The sequence below is a fragment of the Prunus persica genome, chromosome G1, assembly GCF_000346465.2.
Source record: "Prunus persica cultivar Lovell chromosome G1, Prunus_persica_NCBIv2, whole genome shotgun sequence".
NCBI classification, from domain to species: Eukaryota; Viridiplantae; Streptophyta; class Magnoliopsida; order Rosales; family Rosaceae; genus Prunus; species Prunus persica.
Genome location: NC_034009.1, coordinates 45276859 through 45300165, shown reverse-complemented (window position 1 = coordinate 45300165; position 23307 = coordinate 45276859). Strand labels below are relative to the sequence as shown.

At 36.6% G+C, this 23307-nt stretch overlaps 4 protein-coding genes across 9 annotated transcripts; 1 reads left to right on the top strand and 3 right to left on the bottom strand.

Annotated features, from left to right (window-relative positions):
* LOC18789835 (transcription factor bHLH80) lies at positions 3667-9093 on the top strand. 3 transcript variants are annotated; one of them, XR_002272047.1, is made up of 7 exons: positions 3668-4762; positions 4886-4978; positions 5112-5177; positions 6989-7057; positions 7333-7387; positions 7868-7953; positions 8694-9093. XR_002272047.1 is itself a non-coding variant. In XM_020566041.1 (6 exons), exons 1-5 carry the CDS (start codon positions 4355-4357, stop codon positions 7378-7380), a joined length of 684 nt encoding a protein of 227 aa, XP_020421630.1. In that variant the 5' UTR covers positions 3667-4354; the 3' UTR covers positions 7381-7387; positions 8694-9093. The 3 variants fall into 3 exon arrangements, 2 of the variants coding, with proteins under 2 accessions (XP_020421630.1, XP_007227574.1); XM_020566041.1 differs by lacking the exon at positions 7868-7953 and having other exon boundaries at positions 3667-4762; XM_007227512.2 differs by lacking the exons at positions 7868-7953; positions 8694-9093 and having other exon boundaries at positions 3672-4762; positions 7333-7860.
* On the bottom strand, positions 9841-15525 carry LOC18793905. 4 transcript variants are annotated; one of them, XM_020566020.1, is made up of 7 exons: positions 15164-15525; positions 13956-14447; positions 13487-13579; positions 13076-13309; positions 11849-11951; positions 11055-11284; positions 9841-10432 (listed from the first exon to the last, which is right to left on the bottom strand). In XM_020566020.1, the coding sequence occupies exons 2-7, from the start codon at positions 14279-14281 to the stop codon at positions 10210-10212; spliced, it is 1209 nt and encodes a 402-aa protein (XP_020421609.1). In that variant the 5' UTR covers positions 14282-14447; positions 15164-15525; the 3' UTR covers positions 9841-10209. The 4 variants fall into 4 exon arrangements, with proteins under 4 accessions (XP_020421609.1, XP_020421607.1, XP_020421615.1 ...); XM_020566018.1 differs by having other exon boundaries at positions 13956-14417; XM_020566026.1 differs by having other exon boundaries at positions 13956-14386.
* On the bottom strand, positions 16713-18727 carry LOC18789262 (UDP-glycosyltransferase 88F5). The gene has a single exon (XM_007222913.2). It carries the CDS (start codon positions 18380-18382, stop codon positions 16943-16945), a length of 1440 nt encoding a protein of 479 aa, XP_007222975.2. The 5' UTR covers positions 18383-18727; the 3' UTR covers positions 16713-16942.
* On the bottom strand, positions 20551-22325 carry LOC18789439 (UDP-glycosyltransferase 88F5). Its single transcript, XM_007225025.2, has one exon. It carries the CDS (start codon positions 22132-22134, stop codon positions 20674-20676), a length of 1461 nt encoding a protein of 486 aa, XP_007225087.2. The 5' UTR covers positions 22135-22325; the 3' UTR covers positions 20551-20673.

Sequence of the window (23307 nt, the reverse complement as noted above, 5' to 3'; positions counted from 1 at the left end):
AGGAGAGAGAAAAATTTTAAAAGAAGCCAAAATGGACAAAATTGCCCTTATTTATTTTTTGATTTCCTAAGGAATCCTTTACATTTGCATGTCTTTGGTTTGAAAGTTGAGAGGTTTTTCTGTCTTTTTTGAAAAAGCTTTGGCTTTTTTCAAAAGTGAAAATTTTTTTATGGGTAAAACCTAAATTTACTTTTTTTTTTTTGCATGCCCTTTTTTTTGGTTGATTTCTGCAAGTTTTTTTGTTACATATATTGGAATAATTTTTTCTTTTTTTTTTCGGGGAGAAAAATGGGTCAAATCACAAATACAAAAGATTACACAAGATCAACCTAGGTATAGTCACACTGCTAGCATCAACATCATGAACATCATAGAGAACAAAAAGCAGTGAATAAAAAATATGAAGACCAAGAGCAAGTTTATAACTCTTGTTAGCCAAAGCATTTGCATTACAATTTTGTTCACGATACACATGTTTAATGGAGAAACTTCATGCTTCTTGAAACTTTAATTTGCAACAATTTATAACGCTAAAGAGAGAGGGTGAGTATGAACAACAGGACTGGTTAAAAGTTCTACAACAGAACTGGCATCACACTTAACCCCACAACTATCTAATCAACATCCCAAGTCAAGTTGAGGCCCCAAAAAATGCCTCATAATTCAGCGTTATGGATGGAACCAATACCTAGGTTCATAGAGAACCTCTTGAGCCAATGCAAGATCTCTTAATAAACCACCATCTCCAATATAATTAGTATCAGTTTTTCTACAACCATCAGTGTTTAGTTTACAGATACTAGACGTGGGAGCGCAATGTAGATGCACCAACCACTGGTTGGTTTGAATGGAAATAGGCTTACAAGATGTAGCCTACTCTAAAGCACAATGCATCATCAACTGCTAAGGCTCAAAAAACATAAACAAACCATGATCAAAGACTACCTTACATCTTCATTTCCAAATAAACAGAGGTAAACAACAAACATCAAATACGACGACAACTCATGGAACATATACCTATTGGATTTTGACAAATTTTAACATACCTATATAGGTAACTTGGAGCATCTACAATGAGCTATGTGAACCACATCTTTAGATAAATTTTAGGTATGAATTGAAAAAATACAATTCCAACTTTGCTCCCTATACACCTCCTAAAAATAGAGAAACCTCTAGGAGCTCCTAAATATGAGAAGAGAGAGAGCAATGACTCATATTGGCTCCTTATAATTTAATGCTTCTTTGTTTTATGTATATCTTAATCATTTAATCAATGCTAACTATTTTTATATTAATTTTTGTAGAGATTGACCATTTATATAGAATAAAAAAAATTATAGCATTTATGACTCCCTAAACTAGGAAGTATGATTGAAGTTGAAATTTTATGGAGAACTCCGAAAATAGCTTTTGTCTGTTTTTAGCTAAATTTGAACTAAAAATTAGCGAGCATGATTGTAGATGCTCTTAAGGTAATGTTATCTTTGTCAGAACCTCTGTCTCACATATTTGTTTGATGCATACTATATGCACACTACATCATTGTGTTAAGAAAATAAATACACTTTTGTATACTCTAATGTGAGAATAACATCTAAGTTGAGAAAAGAAAGTTAGGGGAAAACGTTAGGTTATTAGCATTGTTCTAATTCAACATATAAATTAAGACTTATAATTTGAGATGCTTTTATTTAAATTAGTTACTAGACTTGACTAGACCAAGTAAGCATGTATTTTATGTGAACCTTAGTTCAATAGAGGATTAGCTTATATTGAATATTAGACTATTTGAAAATTTCTTTGACATAACCCTCCGCTTAGATGGAGGAAAATAACTCGAGATTTAGCTAAAAGTATGGAATTGAAGTGAAGAAATTGATACTTTCATTGTTTGGCAACTTAAATATGGAACTTGTTAAATGACGCTCAGGAAAAATTGTGGAAATTTGGGATTGAGATTCCCGAGTTTAATTTCCACAAAAATAATCGTCATTTCACAATTTCTATTGAGCAGGAATTCGTTTTCACTTTAATTTTTGTCGTTTAAAAAATTCAAAATACATCAATCAAAACACTAAAAATATTTATTGCCATAAATTTAAACCATGGAGATCTAAATTCCTTTATTTAAAAATTCTATGCTATTTTCAATTACTTCATCCAAATGGAGGGTAAAAGAACTACTGAAGATGGTTTGATTTGATGGCTACATATGGCATGTGCGTGAAGAAGGGGAAGTTAAAGAGACTCTTTACGGTTTGGGCCTTTAGTTTTTGGTAAGATTCTTTATTTATTACACCTTAAAAAATATTTGATATTAAAGACACAGTTGGGATTAAGTTCCCAAGACAAAAAGGAAGGATAGAGAAAAAAAAAATTATTTTATTTTTATGAGAAAGAAAATAAAATTAATGATTGTCTATTAAAAAAATTAAAACTACTTACCATGTCAGACTTAATCTCATCCATTAATAATGGGCTAATCCAAAGGTATAAAAATTGTGTTAAAAACATAGTGTTGCGAGCCCCCAAAAATTATTTATGTATGCTTATGAAATGGAATACTTAGCAGCGTGTCGTAAAATATCGAACCGGAATAGAATTTGAATTAATTCAAGAAATAGCAAGCACCTTATAGTATCCCTATATTGTAACTTGGAATGTAGAAAAGCACAAGAAATTCAACTGGTTAAAAATTTGTGTCTATAACATGCTATAAAACTAAGGGGGAAAATTGTAGAGAGAAGTGGCTTGCTAAAGAGAAAGCTTCATAATGAAACTTATTCATTTCATCTTTAGTAGAGCTAACTATTTATAAACTTACATAATGGGAGGTTGAATAGGATTTACGGCATGCATATAAATTAAAAGTACTACTTACATATACTTTGTGCATATCTTACACAACATTAAAAGGGTGGAAAAATATTAGTTATTGTCTTCCCTCTCCCTTCCAAAAAGGAAGAGGGAGGGGGGCTAATGACATTGTGATATCACATTATATCTCAAACAAGAGAAAAACTTTAATAAAATGAGAATAGCACTTGACTAATAACACTATAACAAGCGTAATAACACTTTCAAGTAAAATAACACTGTCACAAAGTTTTTATGCTCAAACGGAGTAGATACAAACACATTCCAATCCCTTGGATTCGACTCAACCCTAGCTGGGTCCACACTGGCTCCAGAGAAGAAAAGCAAGTAAAAGACTAAAAAGTCCATGTCCAAAGCCAAAACACCTTTCTTGAAATGAAAAAAAAAAAAGAAAAAAAAAAGGAAAAAAAAAAAGAGGACAAAAGCCCACACCTTTCTCATTGCGAACCACTGTTGTCTCCTCTCCTTAAATTTGCCAGAAAAAGCAAACCCAAAAATACACAAACTCCAACCACAGCTCCCAAAAAATCTACCATATCCAATAAATAAGCAAACTTATATCTCCACGCGCCAATGGCAACCCCTTGCCTCCATTTTCATCCACACGTGTATCCACGCGCCACATTTCGTCTGGGTCTTGAAACCCATCGTCACATTGAAGAAGCCGTTACCAGTCCACAAAACGATGACGTTGCGGCTCTCCAGCCTTCCACGCACCGCGATCTCCCGACCTTACATGTTACTCTTCACGTAACGCGTACGTCTTCGTTACCCAATCAGCGTTGACTTCTCCAATAGCAACGATTTTCTGCTGATCCAACGGTCCAGAATGAAGGGAGAGCTACACCTCGAAAGCACACGAACAAGGAAGCAATCAATCAATCACTTCTGCTTTCCTTTCTTTATTTGGCGCAACATTGCTCAGATAAGTGAACCAAAATAAGCAAAACAAAACAAAACAGAAAAAAAGAAAAAAAGATAATAATTCTGATTTTTATCTCTCCTTCAAGCATTCTCTCTCTCTCTCTCTCTCTCTCTCTCTCTCTTTCCTCTCACTTCTCCCTCTCTCCAAAATTTTGCAGCTTGAGCAGAAAAAGAAGAAGAAGAAGGAAAAAAAAAAAAAAACCCCTTATCAGCAGACAGGATAATTCAACAAACGCTAGCACAACTCGGGTTTTATAAATTTTGTTAAAAAAAATTTATAAGTTAGTATATTTTATTTTTATTTGTCCCTCTGTCTCCGTCTTTTTCCTCTCACCTCTCTTTCTCCTAAATATTGAAGCTTGCAAAAGCCCTGAGCAGCAGCAGCAGAAGAAACAAAAACCCAAAAAGAAAAAAAAAAGTTACTTGGTAGCTAGCACAAGTCAGGGTATTATAATATTAAAAGATAAATATTATATATATATATATACACACAACACTATACATATATAGTGGTGAATAGTTTTGAGTTGAAAGCTAGCCAAAGCAGATGCAACGGGCAGCTGGTGGAAGCAGCAGTGGCGGCGGAGAAGTGAGTCGGGGAGGCGGGCTCGGCCGGTTCTGCTCGGCGCCGGCGACATGGTTAGAGGCACTGCTTGAGGAGGAAGAAGAAGACCCATTGAAGCCCACCCAGTGCTTAACTGAGCTTCTTGCTGAAAACACAGGAGCCACATCAGTAGGGTTTGGTTCTGCGACAGTGGATCCAGTGTCGTATGAAGCTGCCGCCGCTGCTGGATTTCTTAGCCGACAGAACAGCTCTCCGGCGGAGTTTCTGGGGAGTTCAAACGACGGGTCGGAAGGGTATTTCTCGGGGTTTGGAATTCCGGCGCACCTCGACTTCGTGTCCTTGTCCCCAAATAGCTCTTCTCCTTCTGCTAATAAGAGGGTTAGGGAGGTGGTGAGTTTTCTCTAAATCTTCGGTTTTTTTAATGTAAAAATTTTAAAAATATATATTAATTTTGTTAATAATTTATTAACTTGGTTGATTTAATTAATATTTGGTTTTGCATTTTCTTGGTAGAAATTGGAGGAAGGTGGATTGGAGGATGCAGTGCCTTGCAGGGTTAGGGCCAAGCGTGGATGTGCTACGCATCCTAGGAGCATTGCTGAAAGGGTTTGGTTCCCAACTTAAATTGACCCCAAAAGAAAGAAAAAAAATTTCAATCAAAATTCATAGCCCAGTTCAACATATTTGATGTTTGTTATTTTCTAAGTTGTTTAATTGCTTGCTGGGTTAATTATTATAGGTCCGGAGGACTCGAATCAGTGACCGCATAAGGAAGCTTCAAGACCTTGTGCCCAACATGGATAAGGTGCACCCTCCTGCTCCATTCTTCTGAACTCCAATTGATCTCCTTTTATTATTTTCCCCTTTTATTTAGGTATCCTTTTAGGGCATACGAATTTCTATACATATTGATTCTTCTAGTCCGGCGGACATAGTTGAAACAACTATAGATGATTGTGAATAATAGATCATGAAATATTGAAAAACAATTATTCAATAAATTAAGGCCTCTATGAGACATATATTACAGGATTAAATTAATACAAATGCGGAATTTATATGAGATAAATTAAGCAAATGCTTACAATATTATATGATCTTTTGATTCATTAAAAGAAACGTTATGCCGAAATAGTACGGATTTTTAGAATCAGAACTGCATTTAGTTTCATCAGAGTTCCTTAAGGTCATGAGACATTATTATTATTTTTATTATTTTTTTGCCATGAGATATTATAATTCATTTGACATCTTTCGGTTCTCTAAAACTTTGAAGTCATTATGTTAAATACAATCAAGCTTAACCCATATGTAACTGTTGGCATTAATCACAGAGTTAGGAGTTAATGAATTACGGTTAGTATCTTAGAGAGAATCTATCTATGATTAATCTAGGAGATTAATGCGAGTTCATTAATATATAATTATTGGGTGAGTTATGAATATGAAAGGTTCATAGGAGTTAATGTAGCGTTATCTAATCATTACTAAGTGACTCCTATTAATACTTGTTTGTTTGTATCAAAGTATGCAATTATAGAAGAGAAGCTATCTAAGAAGAGTTTTATCAAGTATGTGTAGGAGCTCTGTGTAGCCTTCGGGCTTCACATCTCCAAGGCTACTTTATTAGTTTGCCTTTTATGTTGAATTCACATAAAACTCCGTCTTACCCATTGAACATGATTTTATGTTTCTGCTGTTCGTATTTCTAAATCCAACAGTAACAAGTTACAACTTAATTTTACTGATGAAAATACTGAATCTCTTTAAATAAGAAAGTGACAGTCAATCCAAAAATAGAGTTTTGTTGTGCACAATAATTGTTGCAATAATGTTGATGTTGATAGCAATGGTTGTCTTGCTTCAAACTCTGTAGTAATCACTTCAATTTCTTAATGAAGAACTTGAGTGAATGAAATCCTTACAAGAGCAGCATTTGAGCATTTTCAATAGGGTACAGGTTAGGAAAAGAATATTTATAAGTTGATGAACGCATAGTTGTCTGGGCTGTTGTTCACTCGATTATGGCAAAAATTATTTAGGGAGGCAAGGTTGAGTTGGGTGATTCCAAATTCATGTGTACTTCATGTAACGATAGATATTGTGCCATTTTGTCGAAGGGAAAAGGCGAAAATGTGGAGCTGCTGCATTTTGACCCTTTTTTTGGAATGGAAAATGTGTTAGAGGAGGTAGCCTTCTGGTGGGAAAGAGTGTTGTTTATTGATGTCGCTACATCTGTGTTATGTATTTGCTATCTTGGTTTGAGCAGATAGCTGAGTGCTAAACACTTTTGTTGAGTCAGAGAACTGCTTGTCCCTGCTTGTCCAGTGCTATTGTACTTGTTTTCTTTCATGTTAATACAATTGTTTCTTTTCATATTAAAGAAAATTCTAACTTGAAATCCTGATAGTAATAAAAAGTCTGTTTTTACCAGTTTTTAATCCTAGAACTTGTAATCTTGATCTTTTGCACAAAGCACAGAAACTAGAAGATTTCTAGAACAACTTCAAAAGTTATAAGTAAAAGAATTTGTCTAAAATTTTCATGCATTTGCAAAATTAAGCAGACAATAACTTACTTTGTTTGTTATGGTGCTTGTATTGATTTTCCTTGCAGCAAACTAATACTGCCGATATGTTAGACGAGGCAGTGGAGTATGTGAAGTTTCTTCAGAAGCAGATTCAGGTATTATATACATTGACCTTGTTCAAGAAACTTTCTCAATATGTATGCTTCCTGAGGGATGGGAAAATTTGAAAGTAAAACTATGATATCCATTTTCGTAGTTCAATTTACAAAAGTTTTTCTTTGCTTGCTCCCCCTTTTGAAAAAGTAGTAGGCACTAAGAAGTATAACTGAGAAAGGAGGAGTTATAATCATATTTGAATCGGATGTGATGCCTGTCTGTGGTGCATTACAAGGAAATTTATGTACATACTGAAAAATTTGGAACATCGCAGGAACTTTCAGAGCATCAGCGCAGATGCAAATGCATAGCTAAAGAATAATCAGAAGGTATCCAAAATGCGTTCTCCCCCTCCCAATTCCCTAGTACCATTTAGTTTTTAGTGTAATTATTAGATTTATTAATTTCAGCCAAGGTTCATCATGGTGCTGGTATGTTGATAATGGTTCCTAAGAGAATACCCTGTAATTTCGAGCTATACTGTATTGTATGTTGCATTCTTCTGCAATATATAGATGTAATAGTGCCCATACCTAGAGTCCATGATTTTGCACTTAGCTGCTTCCACTTGGAAAAGTTCAATCAGTAAGATTGTGGTTTCCACTTCAAATGAAACAAAGTATTGTTGTAGTTGCAAACTAGGATGGCAAGATTATTATTTTTTATTTTTAGCATGCTTTCAGTCAGCTTCCCCAATTATTAATTTGTGATGTTGCACTGACGTGGATTTGAAAATTTCTATTCATAAAGTTTACTGCTTCCATAGCAAGGTGCTATATAATTAATAAAATCTTTTGTGGAATTTTCAGAGGTGTCATTAATTTCAGTTACCTTCTTGCATAGTGATATTGAGTTTCGATGTGTATGTTGTCTTGGCAATAGAGGAGGATTTCAGGTGAGAGATTATCGATTTGCATATGCTTGATGATTGCTTTGAATAGAAATATAAAATGATTTGCTGGTTTCCTTATGCACCAGGTTTATATGTAGTAAATGTTAGAGCTTAGGAAATCATAGCAAAAAATCCTATCCTCAAATCCTTGCATTTGCAACCTCTAATGTGGAATGTGGGATCTCTATTGGGTAATGACGAGAGGCTGACACATGAGGGAAAGAGTGTGGTAGAAAATAAGCTATTGTTTTCTACTTCCTAATTGCATTGTTTTTGGGGGTGTGTGGAAACTAACAAAATTTTACAAATAAGAATTCCATTATCTTTTTTCAATGAAAAGTTCAACTGAAATTTTCTCAATTTTCTTGTGTTGTTGTGCCTTCTGTTGAACATGTATGCATGAATTGCACCTTTGTCTAGAAGCTTAACACAAACTTAAAATCTTAGAGGGCATCAGTGTCAATTCTCGGATCAAATCCTACACCGTACCTTATAACGGAAATTAATAAGTATTTGCACCTGTTCATTATTCAATCTCAATTGCACTTAATCGTGGATTATAGTTTGAGAGTTTATCTAATTTCTGTAGTTCCTAACCTTTTTATTTTCGTGATTTGGACTTTATCTGATTCGAGAACTCCATTTGCAATTAATTGTACATTTTCGAAATATGCTATCCGTGAAAAGCTTTGGTAAGTGAGGTTAATTTGAATTACATTAAATAAAATGTTCTATGTTTGCAGATTTTGTATCGTAATCTATTGGTTTCATCCATCCCAAGAGTTTCATTATGTTTGATTACAACATGTTCATGATCTACACAATGAAGTCAGAAGGGTGAGCATTTTTGCATTTAAGGTTCACCAATGCTTTAGTTTGAGCTGCACTGTCTTTAGGTTATTTTGTGTGAAACGTATAATTTTGGAGCTTGATGATGATTTCTGCAAACTGCATCATGAAATTCCAGTGATATTGTAATCTTTGTTGGATTTGTCAGTTGCTTTGAGATAGGGCTCAAGTACAAGATGAATGAATAAGTTGTAAATGTAGCATTTCCCTGTCTGTTCTGATGGGTGTAATTGAAAAACAGAAAAAATAGTAGATAAATAAATAAATAATAAAAGGATATCTTCCCTTGTGTAATTATTGCAGGAGAACTTTCAACTTCAGTTTTGCGGAAAAGCTTCCTCTTTACTTAGGAAAACACGACAGAGAGTTTTGGGAATGAAAACGAAAAATATAAAAAGGAATTAAGAATGCATCTGGATCTCACATTGGAAAAATAACATATGTTGAGGCGTTTTATGAGCTTTTGGGCCTCATGCCATTCGTATACGAGTCTAGAGGTCTTGGTACCTTTTTCTTACCAGCCAATTTTGCAGAGGCAAAGATTCTTGGAAGCCTAAAGGTCTCGGGTTGGGCTTATTGGTTTTATGAAAAACGATTGGAATAACGACATTTTACTCCCTTCAGTTTTGGGAGAGCTTCTATAATGAGGGGGATTCTGTTGAGGTGGGATTGAACCGTTCATTCAAGATTTTCTCACTTGTTGGAAGGTGGGATTGAACCTCTCTCACTATCCCTCACCCAGAACTCCCTTATTATAGCCTTCCCATTGGCAAGTGGGTCACCCATTATAATGCTGATGTAGAAAAAAATAAAAATAAAGAATTCTTTAAAAATATTTTAAAAATAATATCATAAAGTCCTCTCGAAGACAAACTCGTTTTGTAAGCGCACAATTACAAGGAGATTACTCAGAGCACAGTTGGATCGATGTGGGGCAAGTTTCTTCCTTTTTTTTCGTTTTATTTTTTTTCAATATTGATTTTCTTTATATATAAAAAAAGGTACTTCAATAACGATTTCAATAAAAAAAAAAAAAAGGTATTTCAATAACTATTTAAACAATTTATCTTTTATATATAATTCAAATAATTTGAGTGTGATACACCATACCATATGAAAAATGTACGTATATTCTCTCTCCCCCTCGAAGGGGAAAGTATATAACAATAAGAGATAAAAAGAAATTTAAACATCTTCGTTCAAATAAATATTTGGGAAAAGAAAAAAAAAAAACTATGTCACAATTCACAACACTGAAAGGCCTGCAATTCCCTGCCGTAATGATTTTCACTGGGAAGCTTTCATAGCATGCAAGGTGAGGCTCTGCTTGTATGATGTGTATTCAGAGCATTGGTACGAGGGTTAAAAAACTTTCGGAACCTTTCTGCGGAGCTAAAATGGCAGCTAATGTTAGCTTCCCTCTTCATCGAAGCTATAGACTGGTATTTGCCATAACTTGGTGTTCTTCTTTGGGTCATCGGTAAGACTGAGACCTGTGTCACCTTCTTTGAATGTGTTGATGAATGTTTTAGCACCCATCATGATAATCCTTTCAATCATGAACAACTGGTAGTTATTCTCAATCAAGGGCTCCAATATGTGGCTATAGTTTGATGAATACGCCAACTTATATCTGCACAGATTGGTCAGACATAAGGATCAAGGTCAGCGGGGACCTTGTTTTACAAATGTAACCTCTCGAGGTTGGCAAAATTATAATGACAGCACAATCCATGAAGTAGTTCAAACTAAAATAAAAGCCGTATTCATTGGGGTATAATGTAAAACTTGAATCAGTGTTGAATTGGATGCTCCTAGTTAAGAAATAGTTAAAGGAGGTGTGTTTGACAGCGCAAAAGTATACAACTCAAAGTTCACTTAAATTAAAATCTTAAGCATAATGAGACAAAATATTAGACCAGCTCAGCAATCAATCATAGTGCACAGGAAGACGGTACGCATTATTGATTCTATCATTAATGTTCAGAACTCCAGTATCAAAGAATTCAAAAGCTTATTAAAATGATTTTTAGTCTGACTACTTCAGTATTAACTAATCCAAAAGTTCCTGCCAAATTAGTTTTACTTGGAGAACCTAAATCCAGAACATTTTCTGCCAATGGTCAACCTGAATTTAGAATTCATAGCCACAACGTGAGAGCTATCCTATATCATGTTAGCATGACAAAATGAACACACAGGCTTCCATTTTCAATGCAGATGGTGCAGAGAACAGAACACGCCTGAGGACTTACCTGACTGAGAGAGGTGAAAAAAATCCTGGTGTCCTCTCATTTGAAGCAATAAAAAGAGTTCGTCCAGATGGGACCCATTTCTCAATTCTGCGAAGAATAAACTCTGGGTGTGTATCCCTGTCCACATGAGGATGCAGGGTCCTGTTAACGCCAAATCTGTCCTTCCTGGTCTTAATTATATCACCACGACGTACGTGAATGGCATCATAATCTCCAAGGAGCGCCTTAATCTGTGAAAATTATTTGGTCAAAGTCTGTAATAGCAGATATGTACAGGAAATAATTCACGAGAAAACAGAGGCGGCTGTTACATGAATATACCTAAGACTCATTTTCAACAACAGCTCCAGTTTTAGTTATAATAGAGACTGACATGCTCTAACTTACTTGAATATGTTTATATATGACATGAATATACCTTAGACTCATGCGCACAATAAGCAAACAAGCTTTACACAACTTAAAGTATGGAATTAAAACTTATGGCATGTTTGGTTACTTGGAATGGGGGAACTTAGCATAGAGGAGAAAAGGAATGGACATGGGATCAACTATTACCCCCTAATCAATTTAATTCCTGGTTTTTCAGAGGTATTGGATTAGAAATTTTAAAATGGAACCCACATAACTTTTGGTACCTTATGTGATAGTAAACACAATGGAAATCAAGAATCGGAATCATTCCAATACCCATGTGTGTAAAAATAAGGGAAGTCAGTAATTGGAAAATTTTCAATACCCATACCAATTAAGTAAACATCCATGACATTAGCAGGATTCACTATAATGCATACCTTGTCAGCTGCATTCCTCAACTTCTTAGCAGCCATCGAGGGGAGAAAGGTATATGGCAAAATTATAGCACTACGATTTTTTCGATCCTTGCACTCCATAAACCTATATAGCTGCCATTATGAATTCCTCAAACAACCAAAATCAATATTCTAATACTCATGCAACTTAACCAAGAGAGGCATATCATGGTTTATTTCTTAACTAAAAGAATTACACCAAGCGCAAATTTAAACAAACTTGAATGGAGACTTTCAAAACTTTCAACCAAGGGAAACTCTTATTCAATTTCCTACAATCCAAATCCTCTCTTGGCTTTGAAATTAAGTTGTTTTTCAGCCAACAGACTCAGATGATTAATAAAATTAGAGGTATCAAGTAACGAGCAGTGTTTTGGAAGGCATTCTGAGGTGCACATTGATGCTAGCTATCGGTGAGGTGCTGTAAGGTAAACAATCTGCAACTGCAGCAGTGCTAATGGGGCTGAGGCAGAACCCATGCAAAGAAGCCGAAAACCCATATTACTTTTTTTTCCCCTCTCCTCTGGAAATGTTTTAAGGCTAATCAACGCCATGTTCTTAAGTTGTCTGGGTTCCTTTATGAAATGAACTGTTTCATTTAAGGCCGAGTTTATAGAACAAAACTCTGTAGGTTGGTTTTTAGCAAAATCGTTCCATTTTTATTTATTCCCTTTAGATCCCCAACAGTTTCTTCTTCCCAACAACCCAGCCCCAAATCAAATTTTCTAAACCATAATTCTCCTACCAAAGACACAAATCAGATTCCCAAAGTCCCAGCTCCAAACTTCACGCTCTCCCTAATTCTCTATTCTCTTTCTAATTATTTTATATTAAATAGTTTTCTTTAATTAAACAATTCATGTTTCCTCACCTTTGAAAACATTGGTAACAAGAGGTTATAGGTAGCTCAAGAAATTCCTAATTGAGTAAGTAATTAAAGATCTTTTTACAAAATCCCTAACAATATTATTAGCGCCACTGCAACAGGTATGATTCAAGTGGAGAAATATCTACAAATTGGAATCTCTCTGAAAAGAGTTACTGTAAACAAATATCTCACTTAATTTAATTTCTTTCAAAAATACATGCACAACTATTATCTCCAAGTCGAGTGAAACCACACCTTGAAACAAACAAGTAGGTTTTACCATCCCAAAGAAGCCAATCTTAAAGCTTTTAACAACAAAAGAAAATGAAATAGAAATTTACCATGCAAGAGGGCTTGCAGTTCTGTTTATGAGTAAAAGATTTGAGAAACTACTGTTCTCCCTGAGATCAACACGAGTACCTCCTTCCACATGGGCAGCTCCTCTACCTCCCAACTTCATACTTGTTGCCACCACTCGATACCACATTTTTGAATTGTCCAAAATTACTGGTACAGTGCCTGATATGAGGTCTATATCATACAACGAGTCCATGGAACAGGAGTTTGCTGTCCACCTAACAAATGAAAGGAAGTTCATTTTGTATAAAATGCACATTCTGATCAACAAAAATGTATAAACAAATAGGATATAAAGTAGGGAAGTTGGCATAGTTTTGCTAACACGTAGCAGTAAAACTATCCTACAGCCAAAAAGCATTCTCTTGAAACCAAATTAAGAAGTACAAACTTACCTTTCTTCTGAAATTGCACTATGTGAGTGATGAAGGATCTCATTATTATTGTGTATTGGGTTAATACACATTCTTGAAGGCATTACAAAAGTTCTGCAAACAGCAGCAGTAAATTACTAAACAAGATTATATAAAATTTACTCCATTGCAGTTCATAACAAGAAATCCAGAACTCCCTGATATAGAAAACAAGGCAACTAAATCTATCAAACCACAAAGGCATAGCTTGCAATCACACTAAGTTCATCGTGGGTGAGCAAATCTATAACGTGACAAACTTTCCAGTTTATGAAGGAAACCTAGAAGTTACATGACAGTTGGGTCATTTCAAAACCCATTTAACTGGTCCCTATGATATCAAATCTGAATTCTTCCACAATTCTCTTTTGTCCACATTTGCTCGGCAACCAATCACGACATAAACTCCGAAAACAGAAATCAGAAGAAAAAAAAAACTCAAAGAACGTACCTCTGAAGGAACATAGCCTCTTCCAGAGCACACCTGAGGCTGGACTCCTGGTGGCCCAGACCCGCACAGGACTCGCAGTGCTTTCCAGGGCAATCAATTCTGTCACCCCAGTAGAGGTACTTCTCGTGGCCAGTTTGGTGGTTCTGGTTTATATTCTTTACTTTGAGTCTGCTTTCGAGGGTTTTCAGAGAGGATAAAGAGAACTCACTAGTGGAAATGAGAGAGGAAACGAGAAAGAGGAGTGCAATGGTGGCTATGCAGATGACAAGGAAGATGATTGGGGAACCGGGTCCTGGTTTGGACTTTTGGGTTCTAGGAAAGGCCATTGTTCTTTGGGGTGGGCTACACCACCAAGCTAAACATTACCTTTTTCTTTTCTCAAGAATCTGGACACCTGCATGCGTCTATCATGTGAGCTATAGAACTCTTAACTGTGAGATAACCAGTAATCAGCTCCCTTTACTAAAACGAAGGACAATAGCAGTTATTAGCCTGCACAGAGCAGTAAAGTAATAGAGGTGCTAAATAAAGCAATTAGCATACAAACTAGAACAAAAATGAGGAAAGTAGCCAACACTATAACTTACAGCCAACGATATAACTTGTGCAAAATAGCCAACAATATAACTTGTGCAAAACAACCAACAGCCAACACCAAATACCACAGCAAGGAAGGCCTACTTATAACTTGCAGGTTTTATCCAAGATTGACGTTTTTCGAATTGGTAAAATGCGAGTATGATCAAATCTAATTATAATCCAAATTTTGATAGAATCCTGACCAGCATTGTTAACTGAAACCGAAATGAAAATTAAATTTATGTTCAAACAGCAGAACCAAATATTCAAATCGAAATGCGGATCTGATCATATTTAGTAAGTGGAAATTCTTATAAAAAATTAATCTTTTCTCTTTGACTCACCCTTTCTCCTGCCCTACGAGCACAAAATTCCGCTTGTTCTCTCTCTCAGACCATGAAATTGGTAACCCAATAACTCCATTGAAAGCTTGTCAAGCAAGCCCATTAACTGAATCTCCCTCTCTCACATTTATTTTATTTCAAACCATTATGTTTGAACAGCAGTTAAGATTCGGTTAAAACAGCAACAACAAAAAATTGTCTTCGATTCATACCGCTATGTTCAGAGTAAAATTTATAAATTATCAAATTTGGGGAAATTTAGAACAAAAAAGAAACAAGAAATACCTTTTGACAATTTGGAAGCAAATCAGCAAAGCAAGGCTCTACGATTGGTCTTGGGTGGGAATTGTCGAACTGGAAGTGTTGAACTGTGCGAGTGAGCGAGTGCGAGTTTGAAAGATCGAAGAAGAATAGAGGTGGGGTTGGGGGGGGTAATAATATGATTGAGGACCCCGGTTTTTTGGTCCGAATTGAGAACCCGTTTAGGACTATCTGTGTAGGAAACAATTTTTCTTTTAAGAGTACCCACCCGTTTAAGCTCTATTTTTTTGGGGTCAATTCTCAATTTCTCAGTAGTTCTTTTATGAGAAGTGTTTCTGTTAGGAGAACGCCGGAATTTTTGTTAAAATTCAAGTACATCTAGGAAAAGCATTTGAGAGAGTTCCCTATTCCGATTTCAATTTCGATTCCTTATTCCTAAATTTTTATATTTTTCGATTAATGATTTTCTCATTCCTTGTAAATAAACATAAAGAATCAAGATATCAATCACACACATATCCTTATAATTTTTTATACTAAGAAAAAAAAAGGGCGCAAATATGAGCTTAGTCAAATTAGAATTCCCCCTTTCCGTAGTTTAGATGATATTAAAATAGACTATCGTTTGTATTAAAAATATATATAAAAGAAAAAAGGACTTAAAAATATAAATGTCTAGTAATACCACCGCAATGGGGACTTTGGTGCTCTCAATGTTCGTGGTCACCCATCTCAATTTTCCAGATTTAATCTGGTATATCTTTTCAAGATTTCAGAGGGACGAAATCTTGGCTCACCATTAGCAACATTGATATTGTCCCTAACTTAACCATCTGTTTAGCAGGTGTAGGGTTTTATACAAAATGTCTCGATGTTATTAGGAGTGGAACCATTTATTATATGAGACTTTCTGTTTTGTTAAGTTTTCAATGTGGGACTCGTGTATCCTTCAACACAATGCAAGTTTAGGATCCAGTTTCATGAAAACTAATACAGTAGACACACAATTATAAGGAGCTTACTCGGAGCCCAATTAATCGATGTATGTCAACTTTCTTTATTCCTTTTTTAGTTTTTAGTTTATCCGAATCAGGAATCATCCCATTCCTTCTTCCCCTCTGATTCCTAACTTTGATCCCGAAATCGACGAGCACATAAGCCAAGCCAGCCTGCTGCATTTACAATGATGAGAAGATGGAGAATTATCATGTTACAAGTTGTCCACAACCAGAGTCAAATGTTACTTGACAATGACAATAGTTGTAAAATATAAATCATTCCGCCCAAATAAAGAAGGCAGTGGAGTGGACCTTGTGTTAAGCTGTATCTATGTAAATAATGTGTACCAAGGCTAAATATAAAGGCTCGTGATCCCTTATGTTGACTACTTATTCAGTATATTTTTCATACATTTTGTTGGCACAACCAAATCTTGGATGGGATCGAGAGCTCCTTGCAAAGCATGGTACAAATTATCAATTTTCTTGCAAAATAGTGTCTTGTTAGGTGCATAACATGTTCAAATCATATCAAGGTGTTAAAAAAAATAAATTATTATAGGAACAAGCACACATAACAAATGATGCATTTGATAACTCCAACAATACTCACATGGTTAACAATTAAAATGCATAGTTGATATCTGTAAAAAATTGGATGCATTTGGATAACTATACAATCTCCAATTTCATTGATATTTTACATACAAGAAAATGACGGTTCAGATTATGATTATATATACAGTGAAAATTTGTTAACCACGAGAAGGTGCACCCTTGGTAATTTACTTATGCAATCCGGAACTTATGTAATGCTATTAACAAAGTTGACCAAGTTTCTAGTGGACGAACCAGACTCACCCCAAGCAGCCGAAGCCATCTCTCCCATTTTCCTGCTCCTTTCTCTAAGCTCTCTCCCTTTTTCCGACTCCATCAGCTCCCTAACCCTTCTCTCCAATTCATCCCCAAATACAAACCCATCTTCCTCTCTCTGCTCCACAGCAATCGCCATCTCCATTTCCTTCACCAAAACACTCCTATTCATGTGCTGCTCTGCATAGAGCGGCCACGCCACCATCGACACGCCGGCGATCACCGCTTCAAGAACCGAGTTCCAGCCACAATGCGTCACAAACCCGCCAACCGATTCCTTCTTCAACACCGCCACCTGCGGAGCCCATGACTTCACCACCAAACCCCTATCTTTGGTCCTCTCCAAGAACCCTTCTGGCAACAAACCCTCCAAATCAAAGTCATGAACTCCATGGACCTGCTTGGTTTTCTCATCAAGGGGAGGCTTCTTCACCACCCACAAAAACCTCTGCCCACTCTTCTCCAACCCATCTGCCATCTCCTTCAATTGAGCCCCTGCGAATGATCCCCTGCTTCCAAAACAGAGGAACACCACGCTTCGACTTGGCTGTTTATCAAGCCATGACAAACAAACTTCCGCCTCAGCGGCATCACCAGATTGTTTTTCTTCAGCAATCAATGGCCCAATGTAGAAGACGGGAGGAGTGGGAGCATCAGGAACACAAAGACCTCCAGCAATGGCTTTGAGGACTGCAGGAGGCTCCAGCTCTTCGAACGTGTTGGCTATGATCCCATTAGATTTGGGAAGGTGTGAGCAAAAGTAGAGCATGTCCCAATACGCAGGGTCGTCTCGGTCAAGCATTGGCTCAGGCATGTGGGAGGCCTTGAGAGGAGACTTAAACCCAGGAAACTCGAAAACAGTCTCGGTTAGATCCTTGAAGCTCTTGGTGGTTTGTTCCCCGATTTTCGGGAAATACAGAAAAGCCGCAAGAGCTGCAGCGCCGGAAGTGTAAAAGTAGTAGGTGGGAATGCCGAGTTCCTTCGCCATTGGCAGCGCAGTGGAGCAGAAGATGTCAATGATAAAAGCGCGAATGGCTGAAGATTTGGAGATCTCTAGGAGGGCAAGGCGGACATGAGGATCATTCCGGCGGATGAAATCGAACATTATGGCAGCGCCGCTGCGGCCAATTAATGATGTATTTTCATTTTGAACGCGAGGGAATTGGCGGAAGGACATGGAAGGATGGGCTAGGGAGATACGGTGGATGTAGGCGGGGATGCTTGGAGTATCCACAACGCTGCCGCAGGTGTAGAGAATAGTGATGGAGAATTTTTTGGGGTAGCGATTGAGAATGAGCTTGCCTAGCTCAACCATGGAGATTATGTGCCCCATTCCTGGAGCTGCGTAGAGGACTATTGTGTCTTCTTCCATGGCTTTTGGTTGATTTGTGTTTGGCTTCTCTTCTGGTGAGGTTTTGAAATACTCTACACGCAGAGTAGGTGGAACGGAAATTCAACTCCGTGAAAGTTAGGTGAAGCACGAGGGCACAGGCTCAGGCTGTACACCAAAACGACGATTGCAATTGTGACGTTGACAGTGATTGGCTGATTCTGACCATCAATAATAATAGAAGGATTTCTTCTTTCTTTTTGCTTTTGTTTTTCTTGTTTTCATTTCGTTTTTATTTTGGGGATATCTTTACACTGAGATTGGGACATATAATCATGATCATAAGAAAAAGGGAAAATGGTTTTATTTATTTATTGGAATAAGATATTCTTTGGGCATGTTGGAATGTTAGTGGTTCAAAATTAGCCTTGTTATTTAATCTTAAATTTATGCTTTTATTCATTTGGTGGTTTATTTTTCAAATAAAATATTCTAGAGTATCACCAAGAATCATCGGTTATTGGAATTTTTAGTGTTCCAAAATTATCATATTATTCTAACCCAAAAAAAAAAAACTATATTATTTAATCCGTATATTTATGTTTTTATTAATTTGGTAGTTTGTTGTAAATTAATTATGTTTCAATATGCCAACGGGATATAGCTCAGTAGAAAATTATCTTAACTTGTAAATTAGTGGTGTCATGTTCAAACACTCATGACACATTTGTAGTATTTGTGTGTATGAGAAATTCCCCGTCTTAATTTTGGCCAAAAAAAAAAAATACTTGAATATGGTTATTTATTTGACAAGAAACACATAATAACCAAATCAGCACCAAATTCATAAAGCAATCAAAATATAGGAAGAAATTTGACAAGAAAAAGTTTGTTGAGGATCCATTTAATTAACCAATTCATGAAAATATCAAAACCCCAAATCACCCACCAAAACGACTCAGCAATTGCAACAGTACTTTTTGCAGCTACATTTGCAACAGTACCAAAAACATCATCTCCAAGTGAGGTTGAGGAGCATACACAAACCCATCCCAACCTCTTGGAACCTACACAAACCTTCCTGAGGTCCCAAAGATCCTCCCTTCTTCCGCCAGGACCGGGTTTTGTTTCTTGTTTTGTTTCTTAATTTTATTAGAAGGGTAAAATTGGACTATTAGACTGTTAAAATTAAACTAATTTTATGGTAGTTGAGGTATCATCTTATAAGTCGTTTGATTATTACAAGGACTAAGATGAAGTGAAATGCGGATAAATACGTGGATACTAAATAGAGGCTCCTAAAAATAAAACAATGAGTTCGAATATTGAAGAATCCTGAGCCTTTGCATATAAGCTCCTTTCATTTATTATCATTTCGATTAATTTGAACCAGTAGATCTAATCACTTAACACAAGACAAGTCATATTTTATTTCCCAAAATTTAAACACGTTAGAGAGTGTTTTTTATTTCTCACTATAGGCCAACATTATCTGGGTTTAGGATCCAGTTTCTTGAAAACTAATGTGGTAGACTCACAATTATAAGGAGCTTACTCGGAGAGCAATTAATCAATGTGAGACAACTTTCTTTCTTCCTTTTTTCAGTTTTTAGTTTATCCGAATCAGGAATCATCCCATTCCTTCTTCCCCTCTGATTCCTAACTTTGATCTCGAAATCGACGAGCACACAAGCCAAGCCAGCCTGCTGGATTTACAATGACGAGAAGATGGAGAATTATCATGTTACAAGTTGTCCACAACCAGACTCAAATGTTACTTGACAATGACAATAGTTGTAATATATAAATCATTCCGCCCAAATAAAGAAGGCAGTGGAGTGGACCTTGTGTTAAGCTGTGTTGATAAGGCAAGAATTCAGAAACTCTGCAGAAACTCTCATCCCCTTTGTAGTATAATTTAAACTATCACTTATTTTTTCCAAGTCTCAAGTATGAAAAGAGCCCTCAAAAAAGGATGAAGAAGGACAAAACCAATAGCAAAAAATAAGGCCAAAAAAGATGTGTTCTAAATGTATTTATTATGTAAATACTGCATACCAAGGCTAAATATAAAGGCTTGTGATCCCTTATGTTAACTTTTTTTTTTTTTGGTTGTTGTTGTTGTTTTTTTCATATATTTCGTTGGCACAGCCAAATCTTGGATGGGATCGAGAGCTCCTTGCAAAGCATGATACAAATTATCAATTTTCTTGCAAAATAGTGTCTTGTTAGTTGCATAACATGTTCAAATCATACAAGAAAATGACGGTTCAGATTATGATTATATATACAGTGAAAATTTGTTAACAACGAGAAGGTACACCCTTGGTAATTTACTTATGCAATCCGAAACTTAGTGTAATGCTATTAACAAAGTTGACCAAGTTTCTAGTGGACGAACCAGACTCACCCCAAGCAGCCAAAGCCATCTCTCCCATTTTCCGGCTCCTTTCTCTAAGCTCTCTCCCTTTTTCTGACTCCATCAGCTCCCTAACCCTTCTCTCCAATTCATCCCCAAATACAAACCCATCTTCCTCTCTCTGCTCCACAGCAATCGCCATCTCCATTTCCTTCACCAAAACACTCCTATTCATGTGCTGCTCTGCGTAGAGCGGCCACGCCACCATCGACACGCCGGCGATCACTGCTTCAAGCACCGAGTTCCAGCCACAATGCGTCACAAACCCGCCCACCGATTCCTTCTTCAACACCGCCACCTGCGGAGCCCATGACTTCACCACCAAGCCCCTATCTTTGGTCCTCTCCAAGAACCCTTCTGGCAGCAAACCCTCCAAATCAAAGTCATGAACTCCATGGACCTGCTTGGTTTTCTCATCAAGGGGAGGCTTCTTCACCACCCACAAAAACCTCTGCCCACTCTTCTCCAACCCATCTGCCATCTCCTTCAATTGAGCCCCTGAGAATGATCCCCTGCTTCCAAAACAGAGAAACACCACGCTTCGACTTGGCTGTTTATCAAGCCATGACAAACAAACTTCCCCCTCAGCGGCATCACCAGATTGTTTTTCTTCAGCAATCAATGGCCCAATGTAGAAGACGGGAGGAGTGGGAGCATCAGGAACACAAAGACCTCCAGAAATGGCTTTGAGGACTGCAGGAGGCTCCAGCTCTTCGAACGTGTTGACTATGATCCCATTAGATTTGGGAAGGTGTGAGCAAAAGTAGAGCATGTCCCAATACGCAGGGTCGTCTCGGTCAAGCATTGGCTCAGGCATGTGGGAGGCCTTGAGAGGAGACTTAAACCCGGGAAACTCGAAAACAGTATCGGTTAGATCCTTGAAGCTCTTGGTGGTTTGTTCCCCGATTTTCGGGAAATACAGAAAAGCCGCAAGAGCTGCAGCGCCAGAGGTGTAAAAGTAGTAGGTGGGAATGCCGAGTTCCTTCGCCATTGGCAGCGAAGAGGAGCAGAAGCCGTCGATGATAAAAGCGCGAATGGCTGAAGATTTGGAGATCTCTTGGAGGGCAAGGCGGACATGAGGATCATTCCGGCGGATGAAATCGAACAATATGGCAGCGCCGCTGCGGCCAATTAATAATGTATTTTCATTTTGAACGCGAGGGAATTGGCGGAAGGAGATGGAAGGATGGGCTAGGGAGATGCGGTGGATGTAGGCGGGGATGCTTGGAGTATCCACAACGCTGCCGCAGGTGTAGAGAATAGTGATGGAGAATTTTTCGGTGTAGCGATTGAGAATGAGCTTGCCTAGCTCAACCATGGAGATTATGTGCCCTATTCCTGGAGCTGCGTAGAGGACTATTGTGTCTTCTTCCATGGCTTTTGGTTGATTTGAGTTTGGCTTCTCTTCTCTGGTGAGATTTTGAAATTCTCTTCACGCAAAGTAGATGGAACGGAAATTTAACTAGAAAGTTCGGTGAAGCACTAGGGCAGAGGCTGTACACCAAAACGACAATCGCAAATGTAACGTTGACAGTGATTGGCTGATTCTGACCATCAATAATAAGAGATATTTAGTGATATACCCATTTCTATCACTAATATTATAAATAAACCCTACACAATTGAATTCCTATAAACAAACCCAAAAAAAACCCAAAAAATGATAGCTGGCCTTATTGAATTTAATATTAATTATTAAATTACTTTGATGCCCTATTGAGTGCTTTGGGTATTTTTATGAGATTTTGGGGTTGGGCTTGTTTTAAGAAATTGATGGCAGTTTTGTAATTTATAAGAAGTTAAAAGCTTTTTTGTTATGTTGTAAATGGGCTTTGGGTGTGTTTCTAAAGTCCATTTTATATAGGGTATTTTTATAATTTTGGTCCCCATATTGAGTATAATAGTGAATCTCCCCAATAATAATATAGAAGGATTTCATCTACCTTTTTGCTTTTGTTTTTCTTGTTTTCATTTTGTTTTTATGTTGGGGATATCTTTAAACTGATATGGGGACGTATAATCATGATCATAAGAAAAAGGGAAAATGGTTTTTTTTCATATTGGAATAAGATATTCTTTGGGCATGTTGGAATTTTAGGGGTTCAAGATCAACTTTATTATTTAATCTTAAGAGTTGATTTTTCCACTTTTTATTTATTTATTTACATTCTCTTTGTTAAAAATTATATGTTTTCATTCCTCTTTTCTCCACTTACACTATATTTTTTGTTATAGTAAAAACTATTAAAAAAATAAAATGGAGTATAAGTGGACAAAAAGGGAGTGGGAAAATCACCATCCTTAATCTTAAATTTATGCTTTTATTCATTTGGTGGTTTATTATTCAAATAAAATATTCTAGATTATCACCAAGAATCATCGGTTGTTGGAATTTTTAGTGTTCCAAAATTAACATATTATGCCATTGCCAACAACAAAAATAACTATATTATTTAATCCGTATATTTATGTTTTTATTCATTTGGTAGTTTGTTATGAATTAATTATGCTTCAATATGTTAATGAGATGTAGTTTAGTAGAAAATTA

Bases quoted from the DNA above. Each gene is read 5' to 3' on its own strand.
- LOC18789835 (XM_020566041.1), top strand. From the start codon at position 4,355: ATGCAACGGGCAGCTGGTGGAAGCAGCAGTGGCGGCGGAGAAGTGAGT. The intron at 4,763-4,885 runs GTGAGTTTTCTC...TTTTCTTGGTAG, and splicing joins ATAAGAGGGTTAGGGAGGTG to AAATTGGAGGAAGGTGGATT. The intron at 7,058-7,332 runs GTATTATATACA...GGAACATCGCAG, and splicing joins TTCTTCAGAAGCAGATTCAG to GAACTTTCAGAGCATCAGCG.
- LOC18793905 (XM_020566020.1), bottom strand. From the start codon at position 14,281: ATGGCCTTTCCTAGAACCCAAAAGTCCAAACCAGGACCCGGTTCCCCA. The intron at 13,310-13,486 runs GTAAGTTTGTAC...TTCATTTGTTAG, and splicing joins AGTGCAATTTCAGAAGAAAG to GTGGACAGCAAACTCCTGTT. The intron at 11,285-11,848 runs GTATGCATTATA...TAATTTTCACAG, and splicing joins TGAGGAATGCAGCTGACAAG to ATTAAGGCGCTCCTTGGAGA.
- LOC18789262 (XM_007222913.2), bottom strand. From the start codon at position 18,382: ATGGAAGAAGACACAATAGTCCTCTACGCAGCTCCAGGAATGGGGCAC.
- LOC18789439 (XM_007225025.2), bottom strand. From the start codon at position 22,134: ATGGAAGAAGACACAATAGTCCTCTACGCAGCTCCAGGAATAGGGCAC.